We start from the raw sequence: 21,317 nt of genomic DNA, 5'->3' as shown, positions 1-21,317 counted from the left end.
CCCCCCCCCCTTTGGGTTTAAAGATAGATCCCTCGAGGGCCCTGCTTCCTTCTGCGCTATTAGATAATTGCAGAGTCCACAAGCATTCATGTGACATGGGTTAGGTTGTTGGAATAAGGGTCCATTTTGCAAAAAAAAGAGTGTTACCCCTGTCCAGATACAGCAGGGAGCTGTTAAAGCCTTCAAGTTCATTAGCAGCTTCACTTTTTAGTAGTAAAGTATTTCCAGCCATTTATCCCCGTTTTATTTTTCTGTACCTACCCTCCAATGAGGAGCCCTCCATTTTAGACTCATTGTTTCAGTATGCACAGCATGCACATTTTCTGGAAGAAGCCTTTTAAGATTTTAGCCCGCTGAGTGTTCAGTGAAGTTGCACCCCCTACCCCGCGACTGCGCATGTCCCATTCTCTTTCGCGGCGCCATTAAAAAGGGGCCTGGAGAAAAGAGAGCACTATGATAATTGGTAGTTGTAAAGCTCTGATAATTGGCAAGGCTGTAATTACAGGGCAGCGCGATAGGTAGTCCCCACTGCTATAGAAAATGTTGCCAGTTATTCACAAGATAATGGCCTAAAGAGAGTGTCTGTTGATTTCTCTGTGGTTTAGTTGTTCTGCATGTGAGAGGTGTCAGGTTTGTGTGTGTGTGTGTGTGTGTGTGTGTGTGTGTGTGTGTGTGTGTGTGCATTTAAGAGACAGAAAGAGGAAAGCATGATAGCTGCAGTATGCATTAGCAGGACTCTGTGAATACATAGTGCTTCCCTTGTATGAGTTGTTGTGGGGGCGAGAGACTATTATGAATTGTTTATGGTATTATTCAGGGCGGGGGGGCAAAGATAATAGGCTCCCCACCTTCTCTCTCTTCTGTAATGGGAAGTTGAAAAGGATCTATAAGCAGTCGCTTGCCGATGTTGCAGTGGCTCGTGTGGCGTTTTGTTAATGTGACGTCTGAGATTTACAGCGTCTCTCTGCTGCACAGTCTTTACTCTGCAATGATTCAACGGCATGAAGCGTTTACCTGACACAGTGGAAACCAGCATGGTGGCAGTTTCCCACGGAGCAGTATTAACCATGATTCATAAAGAAGTAAAGTCAATGACTGGCAGTCATACATTTCCTTTACAGTACTAAATATGTATGTTTGTTCAACATAATGTGCTTTATCTCACTATTTTATGTGCTGGGATTTTATGAGCTGATTCAGAATTCAGATTCAGAAAATTATTTCTCATTATGTGCATCTACAAGTAAGTGTTAGGTGCGTTCAATGACCAGAAAGAATCAGACACGTTCACTTTGCAAGAGGTGGATAGCAAAGAGACAACGTGTCGTCCTTTACAAACTTGGAACATGCGCAAACTGCCTTTTCACGGTGGGTAATTTAGGTTGATAGAAATATGCATAATCTTTAGTGTGTGTGTGTGTGTGTGTGTGTGTGTGTGTGTGTGTGTGTATGTGTATATATATATATGTGTATATATATATATATATATATATATATATATATACACACACACATGTATATGTAAAGAAAAGTAATCTGACAGGGGCTTGAATGGTCAGTTTGGCTAAGTAGCTAACCCACCTGTAGAAACTGGTTTTAATGTTACCTGTAACCTGTCGACTGTTGGAGCAGGCGATGCAACAGACAATAAAGTTTTCTCTTATACAGAATACAAAACAGCACCAAAACTGCATAGATGTTTTTGTCCAAAAGCAGCCCCACACAACTACATCCACCATTGTCTTTTAGACCAGAACAACCTAGTATCCAAATGTCTATTACCATCTTGCCCATCAGGATCCAAGCCAAGACCAGGGAGCTGAGGGAGCGCCAGGCCAGGGAACGGGACTACGCCGAAATCCTGGACATAAGCCGTACACCTGAGAGGGGCTCAGAAGAGGAGCACCCGTACACAGGCATCAACCCCTTGAACAGCTCTGTGGACAGCGGGCACAGCCGGCCCCACAGCCCCCGGGACGAATACCCCCACATCCATCCACTCCACCAGCACCAGCACTCCGATTCCCACTACACCCAAGTCAGCAAAGTCCGCAACGACCGCCCCCCTTCTGCAGACAGGTAGGGCTGGATTTATGGATTCAAAAGCAAAAAGAGCCAGAATTATATATATTTACTATTATTTTAGTTTACTTTTGGTATTGTTAAAAAATATATATTTATATAAAGTATATACCATTACCTTGACCATAATAATTGTTCCTAAACAATACTTTTTTCTGATACAAATTTTATTAAAACAACAAGGAAATACAACATTAAACATTACGGCATTAATGTTTTATGACAACCAATCACAGACATGATTAGATCTCGCTAGAATGCATGCATGCTGCATGTTTATTGGCTCACTGACTCTGATGACATTTACTCTTTAGAAATACCTAAGGAGAAAACTGGGTATTGAATGACGAGGAATATCTCGACGCTCAATACTTTAGAGGCAATTCCTTCATGCAAAAAGTATTGATTCTGTCCCGAGCCCTAATCACAATCCCCTCAGAAGCAATATCCGCCCAAGCCAGGTGACGAGCTATTCAATTCAAAGGCACGACCCGGTCATGGTATGTCAGTTAAAGGTGTGTGCAGGCCTGATTCTGCCTCACATTCCCAATCTTGGTAACTCTGAGGCGGCATTATTGCTCGTAGACGGCCGGCTGGCTATCACACCTGGAGGAGAAACTAATCACAGCAACAGAAGGCAGGCGGTAAATGTCAGCTCGCCGACTGCTAGACACAATGCACCGTTCCCTGGGGTGGGTGGGGGGGAAGACTCAGGGAGGTAGTGAGTGAATGGGAACCTTTGAATATAATTCTCTCTTTCTGTCTCCCTTGACCTTTCTACGTCTCTTTCTGCCCGTCTTTCGTTCCTGAGTTGATTTCTCCGTTTCCCTGCCTTTCTGTGAAGCAGCCTGCCTGAGCTACCTACACGTCATGATTGACAACTTGTGGAAAAAGATCACCCTGGCCCTGGTGTGGGGGTCCCTTTTTTTTTGTATTTATATACATCAGCCGAGTGCTATTATAAAAACTTAGAAGCCAAGCTTTAGCGATAGCAAGCCAAAAGCCTGAATGTTGGAACGCCTGCATCTTTTTCAGCGGCAGCAGTTGCTTAGCGCTGCAGGTGTGTGTGTTGAATCCTGCTTCGATCAATGAACGGAGAGAGCCGGAGCCCGTAGATGGATGTGGGAAACTTGAAGTCTGTAAGAGGAAAGCCTGCAGTGTAGCTAACCCTAGGCAGTGCAGGCGAGTGGATGGATGGGTTTCTCACATCCCAGATGGCCCCGGCAGCCTGTGTGTACTTCAGGAGTGCTGGATCTCCATTCATAATTCATTGTGCTGCTGTTGTCACAGTACTTTTTTTTAATGAAATCCCTGATGTGGTCCTGTGTGAAGATAAGCAGATGCACAACAGCAGATAATATACTAGCATGACCAATATTGAGTCCTATTTAATTAGGGAAGGGAATCCACTCATGGTTTAGACTCTCATCACCTTATTAAAGTTAATCGCTCAATCCTTAACCAACATAAGCGTTTTTCCCCTTAGTGCTCTACTATAGGATTTTCTTTTATGCATCTTTGGGGCAAGAAAGCTGCCCCTCTAAAGTACTCTGCTGCAACAGCAAGACGACATGTTGGCATTGAAATTACTTTAATCATCTGTGTTTGTGATTGAGTTTCCAGCTTCTCAAATGTGAAGATGTGCGGATTTTTCTTGTGTGTTTTATCATTGCAACTTCTTTTTAAAGATTATTTTTGGGGCATTTTAGGCCTAATTTGACAGGACAGCTTGAAAGGGGAGAGAGGGGGGTGCAGTAAGCAGCAAAGGGCCGCAGGTCCAATTAGAACCCTGCTGCGACAACGAGTAAACCTCTGTATATGGAGGCCTGCTCTACCAACTGGGCTCCCATCTTTGCAACTTTAACTAGAACTGGAATCCGTTACAATGGGGACAGAGACTCGAACATCAGGAAGTACTGCAATGCGTCAGCTGCAATGTCTTAAAGTGCTCATATTCTGCTCATTTTCAGGTTTATAATTGTATTTAGAGGTTAAATCAGAATAGGTTTACATGTTTTCATTAAAAAAAAAGATTTGTTGTACTGCACATGGCTGCAGCTCCTCTTTTCACCCTGTGTGTTGAGCTCTCTGTTTTAGCTCCAGAGTGAGACATCTCCCTTCTGTTCCATCTTTGTTGGGAGTCACACATGCTCAGTAGCTAGGAAGGACTACTAGCCAGTCAGAAGCAGAGTATGAGGCCCTGACAGTACCTAGGTAAGGACTACTAGCCAGTCAGGAGCAGAGTATGAGGGCCCTGACAGTACCTAGGTAAGGACTACTAGCCAGTCAGGAGCAGAGTATGAGGGCGTGCCATGCTAGCAGCATTTGTCTGTTGTCTGAAACGTATATACTGCCTCGTGACTATTTGTTCACATTAATTGGTAAAATGATTAATCAGTCTGGAAGAAAAAACAAATACATTAGTAAAGAATGAAGTTGTGGTTGCAGCCAAAGAGATAAGCATAAGCACACAACTTCAATGGTTCAATGCACTTGATTGCACTCTTGGCTTTGGCTAACTGTTCCACTGGGATTCAGAGACATAACTCTTTATTGCTTTTCATTTTGTTACACCACAGGGAGATTTCACTGAGGTAATATTGGTCTTTGTAATTAAAATTAAAATACTTGGGCGGGGCTTTTAAAGTACAAAATGTGTTCTTCTCTGCTTGGACAAATAATGTTCTACATGTGATAATGGACACAGCCGTCATACTTCACTGTTAGTTTTTTGTACCATTAGTCTAGGCCCCATTACTAACCAGGCTGCCCCGGCCTTGAAACCTTTGCTCTTTTCACAAGGCTTTGCTTATAGCAGTCTAGGAACCAGGGACAAACACTTCTTAAAGATATTATGTTGCATTCCCAGATCTCCAATCATAAGAAAAATATACCTCTTAAGAAAAGCAGGAAGCGTGTTTCCTGTTTCCTGTCAGCCCCCTACTGAACAGGAAGTGGATTAGACCCTGCCATGCCAAGCACAGGAGAGAGGGAGGGAAGGAGGGAGGGAGGGAGTGTCATCCGAAGGCGGGGGTGTTTGTTATTATGGGATTCGAATGGCAGCACGGACTGATACCAGAGCTTAAGCATTGTGGAGATTTGATCAAAGCAATAACATATCCATAGAAACTGAGAGTGAAGGAAAATGTTATTTTGTTCCTACTCACACATTTCTTTCAAAATGACAGGCATGCCACGCTAAGTCAAAATAAACCGCTTTAGATTTCCTGTGAGTCAGCTTGATGCTGAGGATGTTGCTGCGTGCTGGAAACAACTTTTTCACTGTTTAAATGTGGACGTTTTTTAACGAGCTGAGTCTGTGGGGGTTCTTTCTCTTTATTGGAGAGAAGCACCGTGATCTTTAATTCAGTATTTTACGACCATTTTATCCCCCAAATTATCCTTGACATGGTTTTGAAACTCCCAGTTCTGTACTAGTGTTAGTATTGGCCTTTTGTTGGTGCTGCCATGTTGTGATTGTCACAAGATCGGGACTCAAAGTGAAGGGGTCAAAGCTGTGCCACAGAGCTTTAGGATATAACATCATCATTTTTATTCACATAGCCTTGTCTTAACTAGTTACATAGTCCTTCAAACTGCAACAGTATAAGTTAAAACTGATTTTGACTATTTGACTATACCTTTTGCTCTTAGACAATTACACAGTGACTCATAAGTCATCAGAGTGGGACTTACTTCAGATTTTCCTTTTTCACCGTTAAGTGATATTTGTTCTGAATATTGGTAATATCTGTTTCATTAACTAATAATAGGTCAACCCTTATTCTTATCTGTTCCCACTACTCATGCTACTCATGATAATAATCTTCAACATGATCTTCCTGGAGCATATCATCCAAACTGGTGCCAAGAGGAAATGCCCTAAAGCAACACTACCATGTAACTTTAAGTGCCAGCTGTAGTTCCAATGAGACTACTTGTAGGGGGACCGAAGAGACGGGTAGCGCCATCTGTAGTTCAAATGAGACTACCTGTAGGGGGACCGAAGGGACGGGTAGCGCCATCTGTAGTTCAAATGAGACCACCTGTAGGGGGACCGAAGGGACGGGTAGCACCATCTGTAGTTCCAATGAGACCACCTGTAGGGGGACCGAAGCGACGGGTAGTTCCAATGAGACTACCTGTAGGGGGACCGAAGGGACGGGTAGTTCCAGCTGTAGTTCCAATGAGACTACCTGTAGGGGGACCTAAGGGACGGGTAGTTCCAGCTGTAGTTCCAGTGAGACTACCTGTAGGGGGACCAAAGCGACGGGTAGTTCCAGCTGTAGTTCCAATGAGACAAACAGTAGGGGGCCGAAGCGGGAAAAGTTACAAAGTGTTGCTTTAACCCTGGCATTGTCACTTTCCTGCACAACCCTTTTAATAACTGGACCAACATTCTCTTCGATGTCCAAATGAGAATACCAGACTTTACATAACCCCCCACCCCTCTTGTGTCACTTCCCCATGGGCCAGTAAAATGCACAATTGCCTTTCTTAGCACTGCAATGATTGGCAGTCCGAGTGGAAACAGGGAAAAAGACAACATGCAGCTCCATAAATAACCATTGGAATTCATTCTTAATTGCCTCTTTTCCCTTCAAACGTAGTGCTGTCAGAAATGTCTATTTCACTGCGGAGGGTTCCAAAACAAAAACAACTACAGAGGCCAGGAGGCGCTTCAGAACCCTTTTGGGGGGGGCGACAGTGGGCTGTTTCCTTTGCACTAAGGAGCATGACCACGACGACTATAGACTCAACCAGTCTGCTGCTCCCAGCCTGAAACAGCATTTAGCTCTGTAATTTGACTTAGAGGATTAGACCTGTCTCTTAGATGTCTTTCATGTAGGTTTGAAGCTACATCATTTCACACGACAGTAAATTGGAAGGTGCACATGTTTCTTTTACAAAAACACTTGATGTTTTAGTTGTGTTACTCACAGCTTGTTGCGTAGGTGGTACGGTGTAGTATCAGGTTGGGAACATTCTATTTATTTTTTATTTTTTACATATTTCTGTTTTGGCTCTCAACCAAATTACATAACCTCGCTGTTGGGACACTGGTGGTCTTTCTTTCTCTTTTCTCAACATGCCTCCATCTCCACAAGTAAAATATTGCCAAAAGCTGTGTTTTTATCTCCCCCAGCGTGTTCCCACAATTACAGCTAAAAATATATGTTGCTCACTGGGGTCCTGGTGTGTATCATTAGCATCTGGTAGCATTTGTCGCCGTGTTATTTTTCCTAAAGACCCTATAGAACTGTAAATCATGAAGTCCAGGGAGATGATAGCTCACCAGCTTTGTAACCATGCATGCTACATTTGGGCTTTGCAAATTGATAAGCTGAATTTACTAAAAACATACTATAGAAGCCCTCAGCATGTTATTGAATAGCTATATTAGCCCTCAACATTTGTTGTATCACACATCATCCCTGTTGTGAGTGTAAGTGTGCAGAGAGCCAAGTGAATTAGCGACCATTGTTTTATTTCCCTCCCAGCTACAAGGCAGCAGTGAATGCTGGGAAGGCTCTGTGGGATTTGGTGTGATTTGATTCTCCGCGTTTCCCGAGGAGGCAACGCTCTTATTGAATCGGCTCCATTACATTTCATCTCCACCCGGGGAATAAGGGGCCTCAGAAGGAGCGGACATGGTCGTGTGTTGTATCACACACACACCAGAAACAGCAGCTCAGACAAACAGACAGCAGTTGCTTTTGGTGTGTGTGTTTGTGTGTGTGTGTGTGTGTGTGTGTGTGTGTGGGTGTGTGTGTGCATGCATACTTGCATTTGCACTTGACTTTATGTAGGCTGTTTGCATCTGTGCATCTGTTTATTGATGCCGGCACTCCTCTGTATTTGTTGGATTTCTGTTCAGGTGCACATGATTATTTGTTGGAAATGTAGAGGAGTGGGAGGGATAAGCCAAAGGTAGGGAGGGTGTGTGTGTGTGTGTGTGTGTGTGTGTGTGTGTGTGTGTGTGTGTATGTCTTTGTCTGTGTGTGTGTGTGTGTGTGTGGCACAGATAAAGTACAGTGGCAGGTATGCAGCAGCACCCAATGAACACAAAGCTTGTGCGAGATTCTGTAAGCATTTCTGTTGATGGTGGTTGAAAACGGGCTGGATTATCTAGCAAGGTGGCCCCTGGGCAGAAAATATGCCAAGGGCCCCTGCTGACCCCCGTTCCTTCCACTTTTCTGTGCATTGTGTGTGTATCCTTTTGCCTACACATGACATTTTCATAATAATGCTTATACAGACTGAAAAACCAACCAGTATACTGAAATTCTACCTGCTGTATGTCATTTGGATGATTTGAAAAAAATGTAACGGATTTACGTAACTGGGATAAAGCTCGACCCTTCTACCTCACTCTATTGGGGTTAAGCGCAGCCCGGACCAGTTGTGATTGAGTAATAGAAATACAAACAAGCCAGAGCCGTTCTCCCCTATCCCAGAATAGCTGGGTGGTGAGCCAGACCATGCTCCAGCGCTAGCACAGCCCTGTGGAGATGCAAGACTGCTTGTTGTGGGAATCAGAAAACTCAGTCAGTATACTGTAGTCCACCTCTGCTCTATGCATCTTTTTAGCCTCTTCCAGATCATTCCACTCATCTGTGAGGAGCTCGGAGCAGAGGCGCTGCTCCTTCGCGTTGAAAGGAGCCAGTTGAGGTGGTTCGGGCACCTGGTAAGGATGTCTCCTGGGCGCCTCCCTAGGGAGGTGGTCCAGGCACGTCCAGCTGGGAGGAGGCCCAGGGGAAGACCCAGGACTAGGTGGAGAGATTATATCTCCAACCTGGCCTGGGAACGCCTCTGGATCCCCCAGTCGGAGCTGGTTGATGTGGCTCGGGAAAGGTCTGGGGATCCATGCTGGAGCTGCTGCCCCCCCAACCCGATACCGGATAAGCGGATGAAGATGGATGGATCATTCCAGTTTATGTTGTGCTATTGCGATTATTAAATTATCCCAAACTAATTGTCTGGTTGGTAATCCATTCTGAGTGGAAATGTCATCCAGAGAGTATGTTAACACAAAGGCCTAGGTCCAGTTCATAACTAGTGAGACCAAATTTTGAACACAGTCCCAGTCAGCTTGGACTTGCTGCATTGCTCTTTCCCTAGAAATCAATTCAAACAAACTCTTAATTCATTCAGCGCTGAGTAAACACAAAGCTAATCCAACATTCCTGTCTATTGAGGGGCCTTCGAGACAAGGAGCCCCAGCTGGGGACAAAACGCATCCAAACACCAAACCAAACAGGAGTACTCAGATCTCACAACACACATACTGTTTAGAAGTACAAAGAAAGGAGAGATTTAAAAGCCTGAAAAGCTTAATCTGGCTTAAACATCATTTTGTTGGATTTACAAAAGTATGGAGAAACAGTTGGTCCCACCATTTAACACTGTATGATGGATCATAGAAAGAATTCTCTCATTATGTATACCCCATAATCTACGTCACCCTGGAGGTGACATGGAGGAAAAAAAAGGACAAACCCTAAACTCAATATTTTGACTTTCTCAAGGGGGGGGGGATAGAAGAAAAAACAAAAAAGAAGATGTAGCGTGTACAATGATTCATTTTCTGTAGAACTGAACCACAATCTTGTTCAATCCACAGAATCCGCTTTCAAAATGTTCCGCCCAGTTGAAAACTCTGATTCGTTTCTGAGTCTGGCAAATTCCATTGTAAAGCCAAGTACAAGGGAACTATTCAGCTGGAAAACTGGGTGGAAAACTGGTTCGCTTGTTCGTTGCTGTCTGCTATTTTCTGCTAGACTAACCTGGAGTTGGAAGAACTCACAGCTGTGATTTCCCCCCCTCTTCACTACCGTTAAAGACCTGAGAAAACCAAGCTCAGGCTTTCTGCGTCTCAGCTGCTCTGCTATCTGGCTCATAATGTGCGAATAGACCAAGAGACAAGATGCTGGCTTTCACTTCTCTGTGGAATATGGATGTGTGTTCTCACCACTCACAGAGCTGAACAGGATGTCTTACTACAGCTTGGGGAACATCTCTGCTTGAGGGTCATCACCAAATTGTCAAGGCCTGGTGACGAGAACAGAATTCTGATCAGCTGCCACCATATTTGGCCTCCTACTTTACACAGACTTACATTTTTACAACTCATGAAAACATCTACATGAAAACTCATGTCACCATCAGAAGTAGGGGCTGCAACGAATCACAAAACTCATGGTTTGGTTCGGATCACAGTTTTGAGCCAAGGATCAGATACATTTTGGATCAGCACAAGAAAGGGGGGATTTTGAATGATTTATTAAAAATAACTTATAACAATAATAACTTATTTTCACCAAGAAAAAAACCAATGAGAAAAGGGTATTTTACATTGACTTTGAATGTATCACGAGGGTTACCAGTTTCAAGTTAACGCACTATTTTGTCACAGTAGTGACCAAGTGCCAGTGTGTGTCTTTAGCTGCAGACTGTTGTGCGTCCTGGTGTTGGAATCTTCTAGAGTAAAACACAGTCACACTCTTTAATCCAGCTCTTAGCTAACAGTAGGCTAACACTACCTAGTGTAACATTAGTGTTAACTAGCATGATGTGCAGCGATGCTTCTTTTGCCTTTTGCCTCAGAGAGCAGCGCATTTCTGAGGCACCTGAAATCTGCGTTGCTGTTCGGTCTGGTAGATTAGTTTGTTAGTTTGTTTAGGCACCATGTTACGTTAGCACAAGGCGTTCAGTACCCAACCTCGGCTTTAAGCCCCTTATTCTTGGGTAACTAAGCTACCAACTACCGCTGTAATTGTGTTGCCTTTAACATTTATTATATCATATCTTCTTAAGAAAATCGTGGTTTTGTTCTGAGGAAACTGTATTAGATGTATTTTCTGTCTACCTGGGCCATTCTCTTCCTGACCTGGGGGTTTTCAGATGAGGTTTTTCTTTCTCTTATTATTGCACAATAATAAATACATTCATAAACATCGATGGATCAGTGTAGTTGTGCATTATGTTATGCTCATTTGAGTGCTTTCAGATAAATTGCTCAAAAGCATCACAGACTCACGGCCTCAAACATTAAAGAAAGAAACATTCACCAGGCTTTTAGTTAATGTTCCAATTTATCAGTCTTGATGATCGCTGAGTGCATATCTAATGTTTTTTCTTGAGAGTTCAATTTAGTGTTTATTCAGAGCCTCTTTGTTTCCTTTTTCAAAATATTTGAAAGGATTATTATTAAAAGACTTTGTCATACTTCTCCAGAGTTCCTGTGCAACCTTTTAAAGATCTGATTAAATTAGTATTTTGTTGTTTTCGACACAAGAAAAGTCTTTTATCCAAAAATGTAGGCTTCTTTATATCTACCGTTGTGGTCAAAGTTTTGAGAATGACACAAATATTATTTTTTACAAAGACTGTTGCCTTAATTTTTATGATGGCAATTTGCACGTACACCAGAATGTTATTTAGAGTGATCCCATTAATTGCAATTAATTGCAAAGTCCCTCTTTATCTTAAAAAACATTTCCACTGCATTTAGCCCCGCCACTAAAGGACCAGCTGACATCATGTCAGGGATTATCTCGTTAACACAGGTGGGAGTGGTGGTGAGGACCAGGCCTGAGATCACTCTGTCATGCTGGTTGAGTTAGCATAACAGACTGGGAGCTTTATAAGGAGGGCGGTGCTTAGAATCATTGTTCATCCTCTGTTAACCATTGTTACCTGCAAAGAAACACGTGCTGGCATCAATGCTTTGCACAAATGGCTAAATGTCTGTGTCATCAGCCAGTAAGAGGAGCTTCAGCTGTCATAGTTTCAGTTCCTTATCTTGTGGTTTTACGGTCAGCTGATCGGCAGAATACAATGCTCTTAAGCGAACAAGGTGGATTCTATCACCGCTGCTCACGTCTGCTGTTTGGCCAGCCAGAGATCCATTAAGAATAATTTAAAATGGCTGACACCATCATTTTATCATCATGTCGTATACAAACCATTATATATGAGTGTAGGGCGTGAGAGAGGTTATATTAAAGTTGGTTTCTGTCAGCGGCCATCTGCTCCTATAGGATGGAATCAGTTCTAGTGCATATGAGGAAAGGCAGGCCAGTCCTAATCCCTGGATCAAGGCCAAGAGCTACAGTAGAGAGATATGTTCTGCCCCGGGGAGTCCTTTATAAATGTTGGAGAGGACGGCTCAGCGGGCTTTTAGGGGTCATTTGGGTTTTCTCAGGGTGGAACGAGTGAAGACTTTATTTCCACAGTGCTCCTTATGCTTACTGCACAATAATAAGAGAAAGACAGACCTCATCCCAAAACCCTTCAGTCAGGAAGAGAAGACAGAAAATGCATCTAATACAGTTTCCCCAGAACAAAACCACGATTGTCTTAAGACAAAACAATAAATATGTGTTCATATATAGATCATCTGAAAACTCCATATTGTTACTCAATATTCAACGTTTTGTAAGCCAAGGACCCCTCTAGTGAAAGAGAGACTGAGCAGGGACCCCCTACTACATATACTGTATACAATATATTAACTGAAGTAATAATAAACTGGGCCTAGACTAACCCCCTAAATGTCCTGGACCCATGATATAGAAAATTCAGTATGTCGGAAGAGCACATGATAGATAACAGCTGGAGAAAAAAACTAATAATTCCCCTTTAAGTATGTTATTGATATATTCACACTAATGACAAGGATTATGTCTCATATTTATTTAATGGGTATTGAAGCCGGATATTCCAAACAGTTTAATAGCAGACGACATGCTGTGATCACACTAGTTAATGCCTCCCTCAAGAGCCAAATTAAGGCTTTGATCTGGCTAGCATTCAGACGGGACAGTATCCTCCGCTTACCCGTGTGTGTGTGTGTGTGTGTGTGTGTGTGTGTGTGTGTGTGTGTGTGTGTGTGTGTGTGTGTGTGTGTGTGTGTGTGTGTGTTATTGACCATGTGTGATGATGTCATTCTCCCGTGTTTGGTGCCAGACTGACTGTCCATTTGAAGACCCTCAACGTCGACTTTTTTTTTCACATGTCAAACACAGGAAATACAGTAATGCACATGCCGAACACAACTTCTAAATGTATTAAACCAAGCAAAAACATCCGAGGGGGAAATAAAAAAATGGAGAACATTGTGCTTTAGGAGGGCGTCCTAAAACCTTCTCATACATGCAGTAAAATACTAGTCATATCTTTAATCTGGAGCTAAAGCAGTTTTTCCTGCAGTGACAGTAAACTAAGCACATCTTATTTACATGTAATCATTTTTTTTACACGTGTAGTGATTGACACATCTAAGAGTACTTACACTAATATATTTTTTAATCTCAAATCAAGGCAAAGCGGTATTAATTCTGTCCATTTCACCCACTTTGTAATTTCAGACAGTTCTCAGATGGTAAATGTTGTGTTAACACGACCATGAACAATAAAAGTGAATAAAGTGCAGTTTAAAGTGTATTTAAAGGGAAATCCTACAGTATCTGATCCAATCAAGGAAAAGGTGATAAAGCACGCTATGCCAACTTTGACAGCTTTAGAAAATCTGTGTTAGAGATTCGGCTTTGTAACCATAAAAATATTGCAATTTGACACCTTGTTCTTTTGTTGGCGAGGTGAAATCACGTTTGATTTTCATTTACTTTCCACTATTTCTACAAGGCAAACCAAAGATTCAAACTTTCTTTTTCAAAAGTCCTTAGTGACAAAAGAGCTGGAAGCCCAGCACAGCCATTAATGTCACAACTGTCTCAGTGGAATCCACTTAAAGTATTTAATATTCATCAGATCAAAGATTTGCCAACATTGTTAATAGCACTCTAAAAAAGAGCTTAACGGCTGCTGGACTAACTCTGACATTATGTTGCACATTAGTGTGATGTGCATTCTGCTTTATCTCCCGCTGGGAATGGGATGCAGTCTGTCACGGGGGGGGGGAACTGGAGGCGGGGGTGTAAGTGGGGAACTCTTGCCGATTTGGGCTTTAGCACCAGGGCGGCATAAGAGCTCGGTGTTGACCCTAAGAGGCTGACGACCCACATTTAGTGTCATAGATTCACTTTCCATCACTCAGCCGTCCGACGGCGATCTGCAGTTTGTTTATGTTCGACTCCCATGCATTATGCATGATGTGCATTGTGAAGTCCTAGCTGTGCTTACTAAGTGCAACACATTTGTATTTTAGTTTACAGTATTATTAATCTGTGTGTTAAGTGCTCCACAGTCTTTGGTCCAAACCAAAGACTAATTAATTGATTAATGGCCAATCCACAGTCGACTGTTAATCAACAATATCGTGTCATCGGTAAATCATTTCAGTGCTTTATCAAACAAAATCAACAAACATTGTCTCCTTCCAGCTTTCACTTGTCTCTTTATCTCATCATTATAAACCGAATATTTCCAGGTTGCTTGGACAAAACAAGCCATTTACAGATATTGCCTTTGGGCTGTGGTGAATTGTGATGGACATTTTAAAATATTTTCAGAAGTTCTCTGTGGCTTTTTGCCCTTATTTGATGATAGACTCGGGTGGAGAGATGAGGGGAGGACATGCAACAAAATGTCCTGAATGACTGGAATCTGGGCAGTTCTCGTTACACGGTATGCATTTTAGATTACTTGTCCACCAGAAGAAAACATTTCTAACAGTTTGAACCCCAAGCAATAAATCTGTTAACCAGAAAATAATGAGGAGGTTATCCCCCTAGTGGCAGATCTACCCCCACTGTGCATTAATTCCTCCTAAACTGTGAAACATGTGACAGTGGAAAAGGGCGGATTATATATAATCTAATAAACGTTTTGAATTAAGACTGTAGGAGCCCAGCTCTGAATAATGACATCCCACATGTAAACATATGTACACGCTGAGTGGAGAGGCCTGCTGCTGATAAAAGAAGAAGGCTCGGATGGAGAGTGTGTGTTTGATGATGACAGTTAGGTCAAACTGGAGAGTAGGTCAAACTGGTCACTGTTTGCGTCTGTAAATGTGTGTATTTTCTAGCTAGATAGACTCAAGAGGTGTGTGTTCTTGTACCTGTGTGTGTGTGTGTGTGTGTGTGTGTGTGTGTGTGTGTGTGTGTGTGTGTGTGTGTGTGTGTGTGTGTGTGTGTGTGTGTGTGTGTGTGTGTGTGTGTGTGTGTGTTATTTTGTGAATTCCTACGAAGCGTGGCTCTATCTGGAATGTCTCAATTTTCTTCAGGTTTAAAACCCAGCACGATGACCCGGAGAGCCTGCTGGTTTTCATTAGCCCAGCCTGTTCCCTGTTAAACCTCCTTCCCCTACCTCCAAACCCATGAATGGCTCTTGTCAGTCAGTCAGTGGCTGAAATCTTGGAAACACAGCGAACCCGCTGCGGCCTCCATTGTGGCAGATATATGGCCGAGGGTTAACTTTCAGGTAGCACAGGGATGGATTTCACATTTTGCTTTTCATAAGTCTTTCTACGGAATGGCCCCTGACAGTGAAATGGCCTCTTATTTTTATGACCTGAGGACCTTTTTTACTTTTTTTTTTTTTCGAATATCAAACCTAGAGAGAGGTGTTCAGCAATGTTCTGGGGGAGTGTAAGTGGGGACTTCAGTTGTATTTGAGGGGAGATGACAAAAAGACTTGTTTGATGGTGCATATGAAACAGTTGAGTCATTAGGGATGCGGGAAAGAGTTTTCCGGGGAGTTACAGGGTGTTGCAACATCCTCTCTGAAATGTTCACGCTCCTGTTCCTCCTCATCCCGTACTCTGCTGCTTCCAGCCGGCGACATACAGTATTAATGTCTCCATGCCCCACATGGGCCGCTCCCCGCCTTCAGACATTGTCTTTCTTGTCGCTCCATTTTTCTCACAAAGTACCTGGAGCAGGCAGCAGGGGTTGGGGGGGAGGGTGAAAAGGGGTTAAGAGAAAGCAAAGATGCTAAAACTTCAACATCTTTGGCACAGGTGCGCTGTTATTTAGGCCGTAGACATACACACTAGACTCCAGGGTCCCTTTACTAACCGCCTCACAGGACGCATCACTTCTCAACTCCACGATTATTAGAACAGAGTCTGCAGGGAAGACAGGGGAAATGAGAAAACACACACGCACACACACACACACAACAGACCACAGGGCAGCGGGGGGAGACTTTTTCATCACACCGTCGGGACGTCCGCTTTCAAATAAAGATATTTACGATTGTCTTCCCTTTGGAAAACAAGCGAGCCTGGCTGGCTTTTGATTAGCTGTGATTGTGCTCTGCGTCTGTCCGCCTCTTCAGAAAACACACACTCATGTCCTCCATCCTCTCCACTGTTCTCCCTGCGCGTCCACAACTCTTAGATTCTTCTCTCACAAACACACACACACACACACACACCCCACCCTCGTATGACAAGACATGTTCTTACACCCCATAAAAATCACGTAGAGCACATAGAGCCCTCCTCTTTAAATAGCCCACACATTTATTGATGGGTTGAAGTATGCGTTCTGGCGCAGGTTTGGCCCCGGGGCCCTTTTTTTTTTTTTGTGTCTTTGAAGCGTTGTGAGAATCGGCGTGCTGTCCAACTCTGGTTAATCATTAGCGATAGCAGAGCGGCCCATATGAAAGCTCTGCTTTTATTCTAACAGAAGGCGCAGCATGGGCTGTCTGTTATGCAGCTCACGGATAACATCACTGTGTGTGTGTGTGTGTGTGTGTGTGTGTGTGTGTGTGTGTGTGTGTGTGTGTGTGTGTGTGTGTGTGTGTGTGTGTGTGTGTGTGTGTGTGTGTGGATAAAGAGGAATAGAGTGAGATTTGGATGCAGCAGGTGAAATGTGTGTGTGTGTTGTGTCCCCTTAACTCCCCTGGGTTATTAAGCAGAGTTCTGGTGATTAGGAATCCTCTTTTGTGTGATATGGGCTCGCAGCCATTAGCGCTCTGTGTCATGTTGCTACCTCTCATAATGTTGCTCGGGATGCGAAGGCTTTTGGCCCGCATTTGTTTTCCGATGCTTTGATATGACGCTCGCCTGAAGGCTTTTTTCTCTCATGTGATGCACAGCAACAGCTACCGAGCCAAACAGCGCTCTGCCCTTTTCGGTGGGAATCCGCCACCATGTGAACGGTTGGATTGTTGTGGTTAGCCTCCGGGGATGGAAGGCTGTTATGCATTGATGAATGCCTGACCGGAACAATTTCAAACTGGGAATGGTACAGACTCAGTCCTCATTCCTCCAATACGTCATTTGCATCAAATAGTGTACCGTGACTGTGACACAGGCTCTGCGTGGATATGTTGTTTGTGTGTGTGTGTGTGTGTGCGCATAGTGTAAGACCGGATGAACTGGCCTTTTATGGTTGGGCTCTGATATCAGGATGTTATGCCTTTGGCTTGCTGAAGAAGATAGATTTGTATAAATCTTTTGTCAGTATAAGATGCTTAGAATCTGCAAAATTATTTAAATCAAATTTGGTCCACATATTTATTTGATTTGATTAGGACTATGCACATTAATCAATATTTCTGTAAACACGCCAGTGTTAGCCAATCGGCTATTTGATCACCTGTAGTCTTACCCAGCAGGCATGTCTGAGTGGTGGGAAGAAACCGGAGCAAACACGGGGAGAACATGCTAACTCCACACGGAAAGGCCCGGAGCGACCTGTGAGGCAGAGGTGCTAACCACCGTGCTGAATAGGAATATCTAAATGTTCATAATACAATTGGATATTTGGTCAGCAGAGAAAAATCTCAAACGGCTGACATCACACAATATGCTGTATGTCATCATATTGCCCACCCCTATATGAACTATCACATTTCAGAAGTCATATTTATTGTTATCAAATATCCAATTGTATTATGAAAATTTAGATATTCATATTGCTGGTTTCATAACAATAAATATGACTTCTGAAATGTAATAGTTCATATAGGGGGGGGGGGGGGGGGGGGGGGGCAATATGATGGGAAAGGTCCTTGAAACATTTCAATTGGCAACCATTTTTTAGGGTTACTGGTTTTGAATAGTGACCATTTGAAAAGCTTCTCCAAAATAGCCCATGTCTGTCGCTTGTCTGTACTCCTGAAGATTCAGATCTGAAGAGTTTCTGTCCCAGATGCTGATTAGATAGCCGCAGCTGCATGATATTAGATATGTGTGGTTGTGTGTGAGTGTTTGGTTCTAGGAAATGGAGATCAGGCCTCCCAGGCTGGTCTCCCCACAGCGCTGAGGCCTCAGGTTTCCCACATGGAGGGCAGAGAAGACAGGGAGTCTCTCTGAAGCGGTCAGCAGAGCTGCTTCCCAACCACCGGTTTTTATTTAGTCCGGGGAGGCCGGGACACTGACAGGGAGGTCAGGAGAGGAAGGGAGGGAAAAGCTAAACAGAAGGAACTGTTGGGAATGAAGCAAGGCGGTGGTTGCGGATTTGAGAAGAGCCTCCCTTCCACACCAAAACAATACTTTTATATATTTCACAAATTTTTTCAACAGTGCCGCTCTTCCCTGTTTTAAAAAAAATAAGCCATAAGCATCTCAAATGCATCAGCTTTCCATTTGGTCTAAACTTCTTTTTGGGACTTTCAAGATTACAAACAATATGCTGAGACATGTCAGTCTCATGGGACATGTGTCCCAACGTGTCCCCGAACACAAGCAACGTCCTCATTTAGTCTAAACTTATGAAATAAAAACACAATTAGGATTTAAATGCTCAATCAAAAGAACGGAGAACTCCGTTGCATTTGAATTATTATCTCTAAATTTGCTTGGAAGTTTTCCCCACGTGAGGGTTTATGTGCAGAGTAGATACGGTTGTTCCTATAGTAACGGTACAGCTATGGGGACACACAACAGTCTTTTTAACCCAGAATTCTCAGCGGTGGGCCCAACAGCGTTTCAGTGTATCTGCAGTGGATACACCAACACAAAACCTTTTTCTTTTTATTTGGGCGACTGGTTGCCAATGAGATAAATAACAATTGTGTCGTCTCCCCCCCCCCCCTCCACTTTGACAAATTGAACAGCATTTGGGATTAAGAGACCCCCTGTTTCAACGAATTCAATGTTATTACCCACCCCCCTTCCCCCTTCTCACACTCTTACACACACACACACACTGCTCCAGAAGTTGTTTTCTTAACTTGATTAAATGCAGTGGTTTAACTGTGGTAGAGAACAATAAAACCTCATTAAACTAATTAGGACTGCCACAGAAGACTCGCTCCACACTCCTCTTCCCCACTCTGTTCTGAGGATTGTATCCAAGTGTTTAGATCTTTCATTTCTTCGCTCTGCATTTCCATGGTGATATCAGCGATCTATCGCTCTTTTGTGGCGGCGTTGAAATGACTTAGCGCCGCCGTGAATGAGGCCAACAGCTGCTGGGCGGAGATTTGCTGCAGCAATGACTGACTGAAACAAAACCTAATCATTCCTTTTGGCCCCCGTTTGCTTATGCAAATCTAGTCATTGTGAGGAAGTGTATTAATAGTTCGGCACAAGTGAGGCATGTCTTCGTCACGGGGTTGGTGGCGAAGCTCTGAGACGAGGGCGAGGCACGGAGAAAGTGTGTGAGCTGGGAACTCTGGGTTAGGGTAGAAAAAGTAGAACCGTTTTAATTCATTAAAGGTCCCATGGAATGAAAGTTTCCCTTTATAATTTTCAATTCATTAACTTTATCAGTTATCAGTCTATTTCACCTTTAATGGACAGGACAGCTAGGTGAGAAAGGGGGGGAGGGGAGGAAGACATGCAGGATATCGTCTCAGACTCGAACCCTGGGCCTCTGCGTCGAGGCCTAGACCTCTTTGTAAATGTGCGCCTGCTCCACTGAGACAACCCGGCCACATGAACACATTTAAGAAGGTGTACGCAACTTGATTTGGCCTACCTTTTATTAAAGGTCCTCGACACCCACACAGGTGTTTTCTGTCAATCTAGCTGATTGGACCTTTCCCAGGACTGCATGGGGACGTCTAGATAGACTGACTGGCATCTTTCTGACTCTCCTGTTAGAGCAGGACGGGTGACAGCTTCATTGTTCTTATTGGTAGATGAAGTTTGTGGCGTAAAAAAATTGCCATCTAAGCTTCGACCCACCTTCAACCTGAGCAGAGGTCTAATCAGCCAGAACAGGATCACCTGTGTGGCTGTTCAGAGGCTTTGAGCTAATAAACGGAGCTCCGGGCTCAAAGCGTATGTACACGTGGACGTCTAAAATGTATTCAGAGCCTTTCCTTCCTTAAAACCACACTGAAATTACCCCGATACAAGCAAAAGTCCGACATTTACAATGTTACTTAAAGCACCAATATCATTCATTTTCAGCTTGATGATAGTATTTTGAGGTTGTACCAGGTTAGGTTTCCATGGTTTCATTTACATAAAACACCATATATTTGTTGTCCTACTTCTGGAACCAGATCCAAAACGGAACCTGCTGTTCAGGGTGGTTGGTTGTGTTCAGTTGGTTTATTGTTTTCTGTTCTTTATGGATATTCTTGATATTGTAATAGCAAGAGAGAGAGATAAGAAAGACTGAAGCGTCCAGTTCATTCGGTCCTTTGTTCTCCTGTAAAAACAGGTATCTGGTGACATTATGCTGCTGTTGTCTTTTAATGTCTGCAAGACCACAGGGGAGGCTCACGCCATCTCTTTAATGAGGAATTGGGCTCTTAAATCACACACACACACACACACACACACTCAAACGGAGGAACCAGTCTAGATTAAAGGGATCTCAATTAGCCCTCATTACACGATATTTTCAAGATGTCAGCCCCCCCCCTTTCTCCACATATCCTATTCCATGTCCTGTCCACTTCAGGAGTTTTGGAGAAGAAGCAGACATCCCCCCCCCCACCGGCCACCACCAGTGTCAGAACTGCCAGTGTGAAGTTCTCACGGGCCGGGGGGGGGGGAGAGGGGGATCTGATGGGAGGAGAGCTTGTGTCTTAGTATTTTTTTATTTTTTATTATTCCAAACAGCCTCCAGAGACATTAAGGGAGGAAGAGAGCAATAGTTTGGCGGCGGAGAGGGAAGCAGCGATGAAGTGATGACAGCTTTCTAGCTTGTTGGATGTGAACTGGAAAAGGAGGAAACCTTTCCAGTCTCTGTGGATGAGCCATGGCATTTTCTTTCTTCTACATGCAGTTTTCCATTCTTTTAATCTATCTCTCTTAGCTTTTCTAGATTATCATCAGGAGGGAAAAGTATAATTTCAACTTTCCCCCCAATGCAGTCTGGCATAGTTTCTCCACTTCAGGCGTCTACTGCCCCCCC

General features: G+C 43.5%; 1 protein-coding gene across 12 annotated transcripts in view; it reads left to right on the top strand.

The window, feature by feature from the left end:
* Positions 1-21,317, top strand: part of pard3ab (par-3 family cell polarity regulator alpha, b) — a 229,154-nt gene that overhangs the window by 173,050 nt on the left and 34,787 nt on the right. For 11 of the 12 annotated variants that reach the window (XR_004658687.1, XM_034887133.1, XM_034887131.1 and 8 more), the window contains one exon: positions 1,798-2,079. The exons of the other annotated variant lie outside the window; for it this stretch is intronic. Coding sequence is in view for 10 of the 11 variants with exons in the window: in XM_034887133.1 (XP_034743024.1) it covers positions 1,798-2,079 (282 nt within the window). In the remaining variant the exon portion in view is untranslated. The remainder of the gene's footprint in view (positions 1-1,797; positions 2,080-21,317) is intronic. 12 annotated transcript variants of the gene reach the window in all.

Source organism: Etheostoma cragini, chromosome 12 (assembly GCF_013103735.1).
Source record: "Etheostoma cragini isolate CJK2018 chromosome 12, CSU_Ecrag_1.0, whole genome shotgun sequence".
NCBI lineage: Eukaryota > Metazoa > Chordata > Actinopteri > Perciformes > Percidae > Etheostoma > Etheostoma cragini.
Note: the sequence above shows the minus strand (reverse complement) of the source record. Positions and strands in the feature narration are given on the sequence as shown.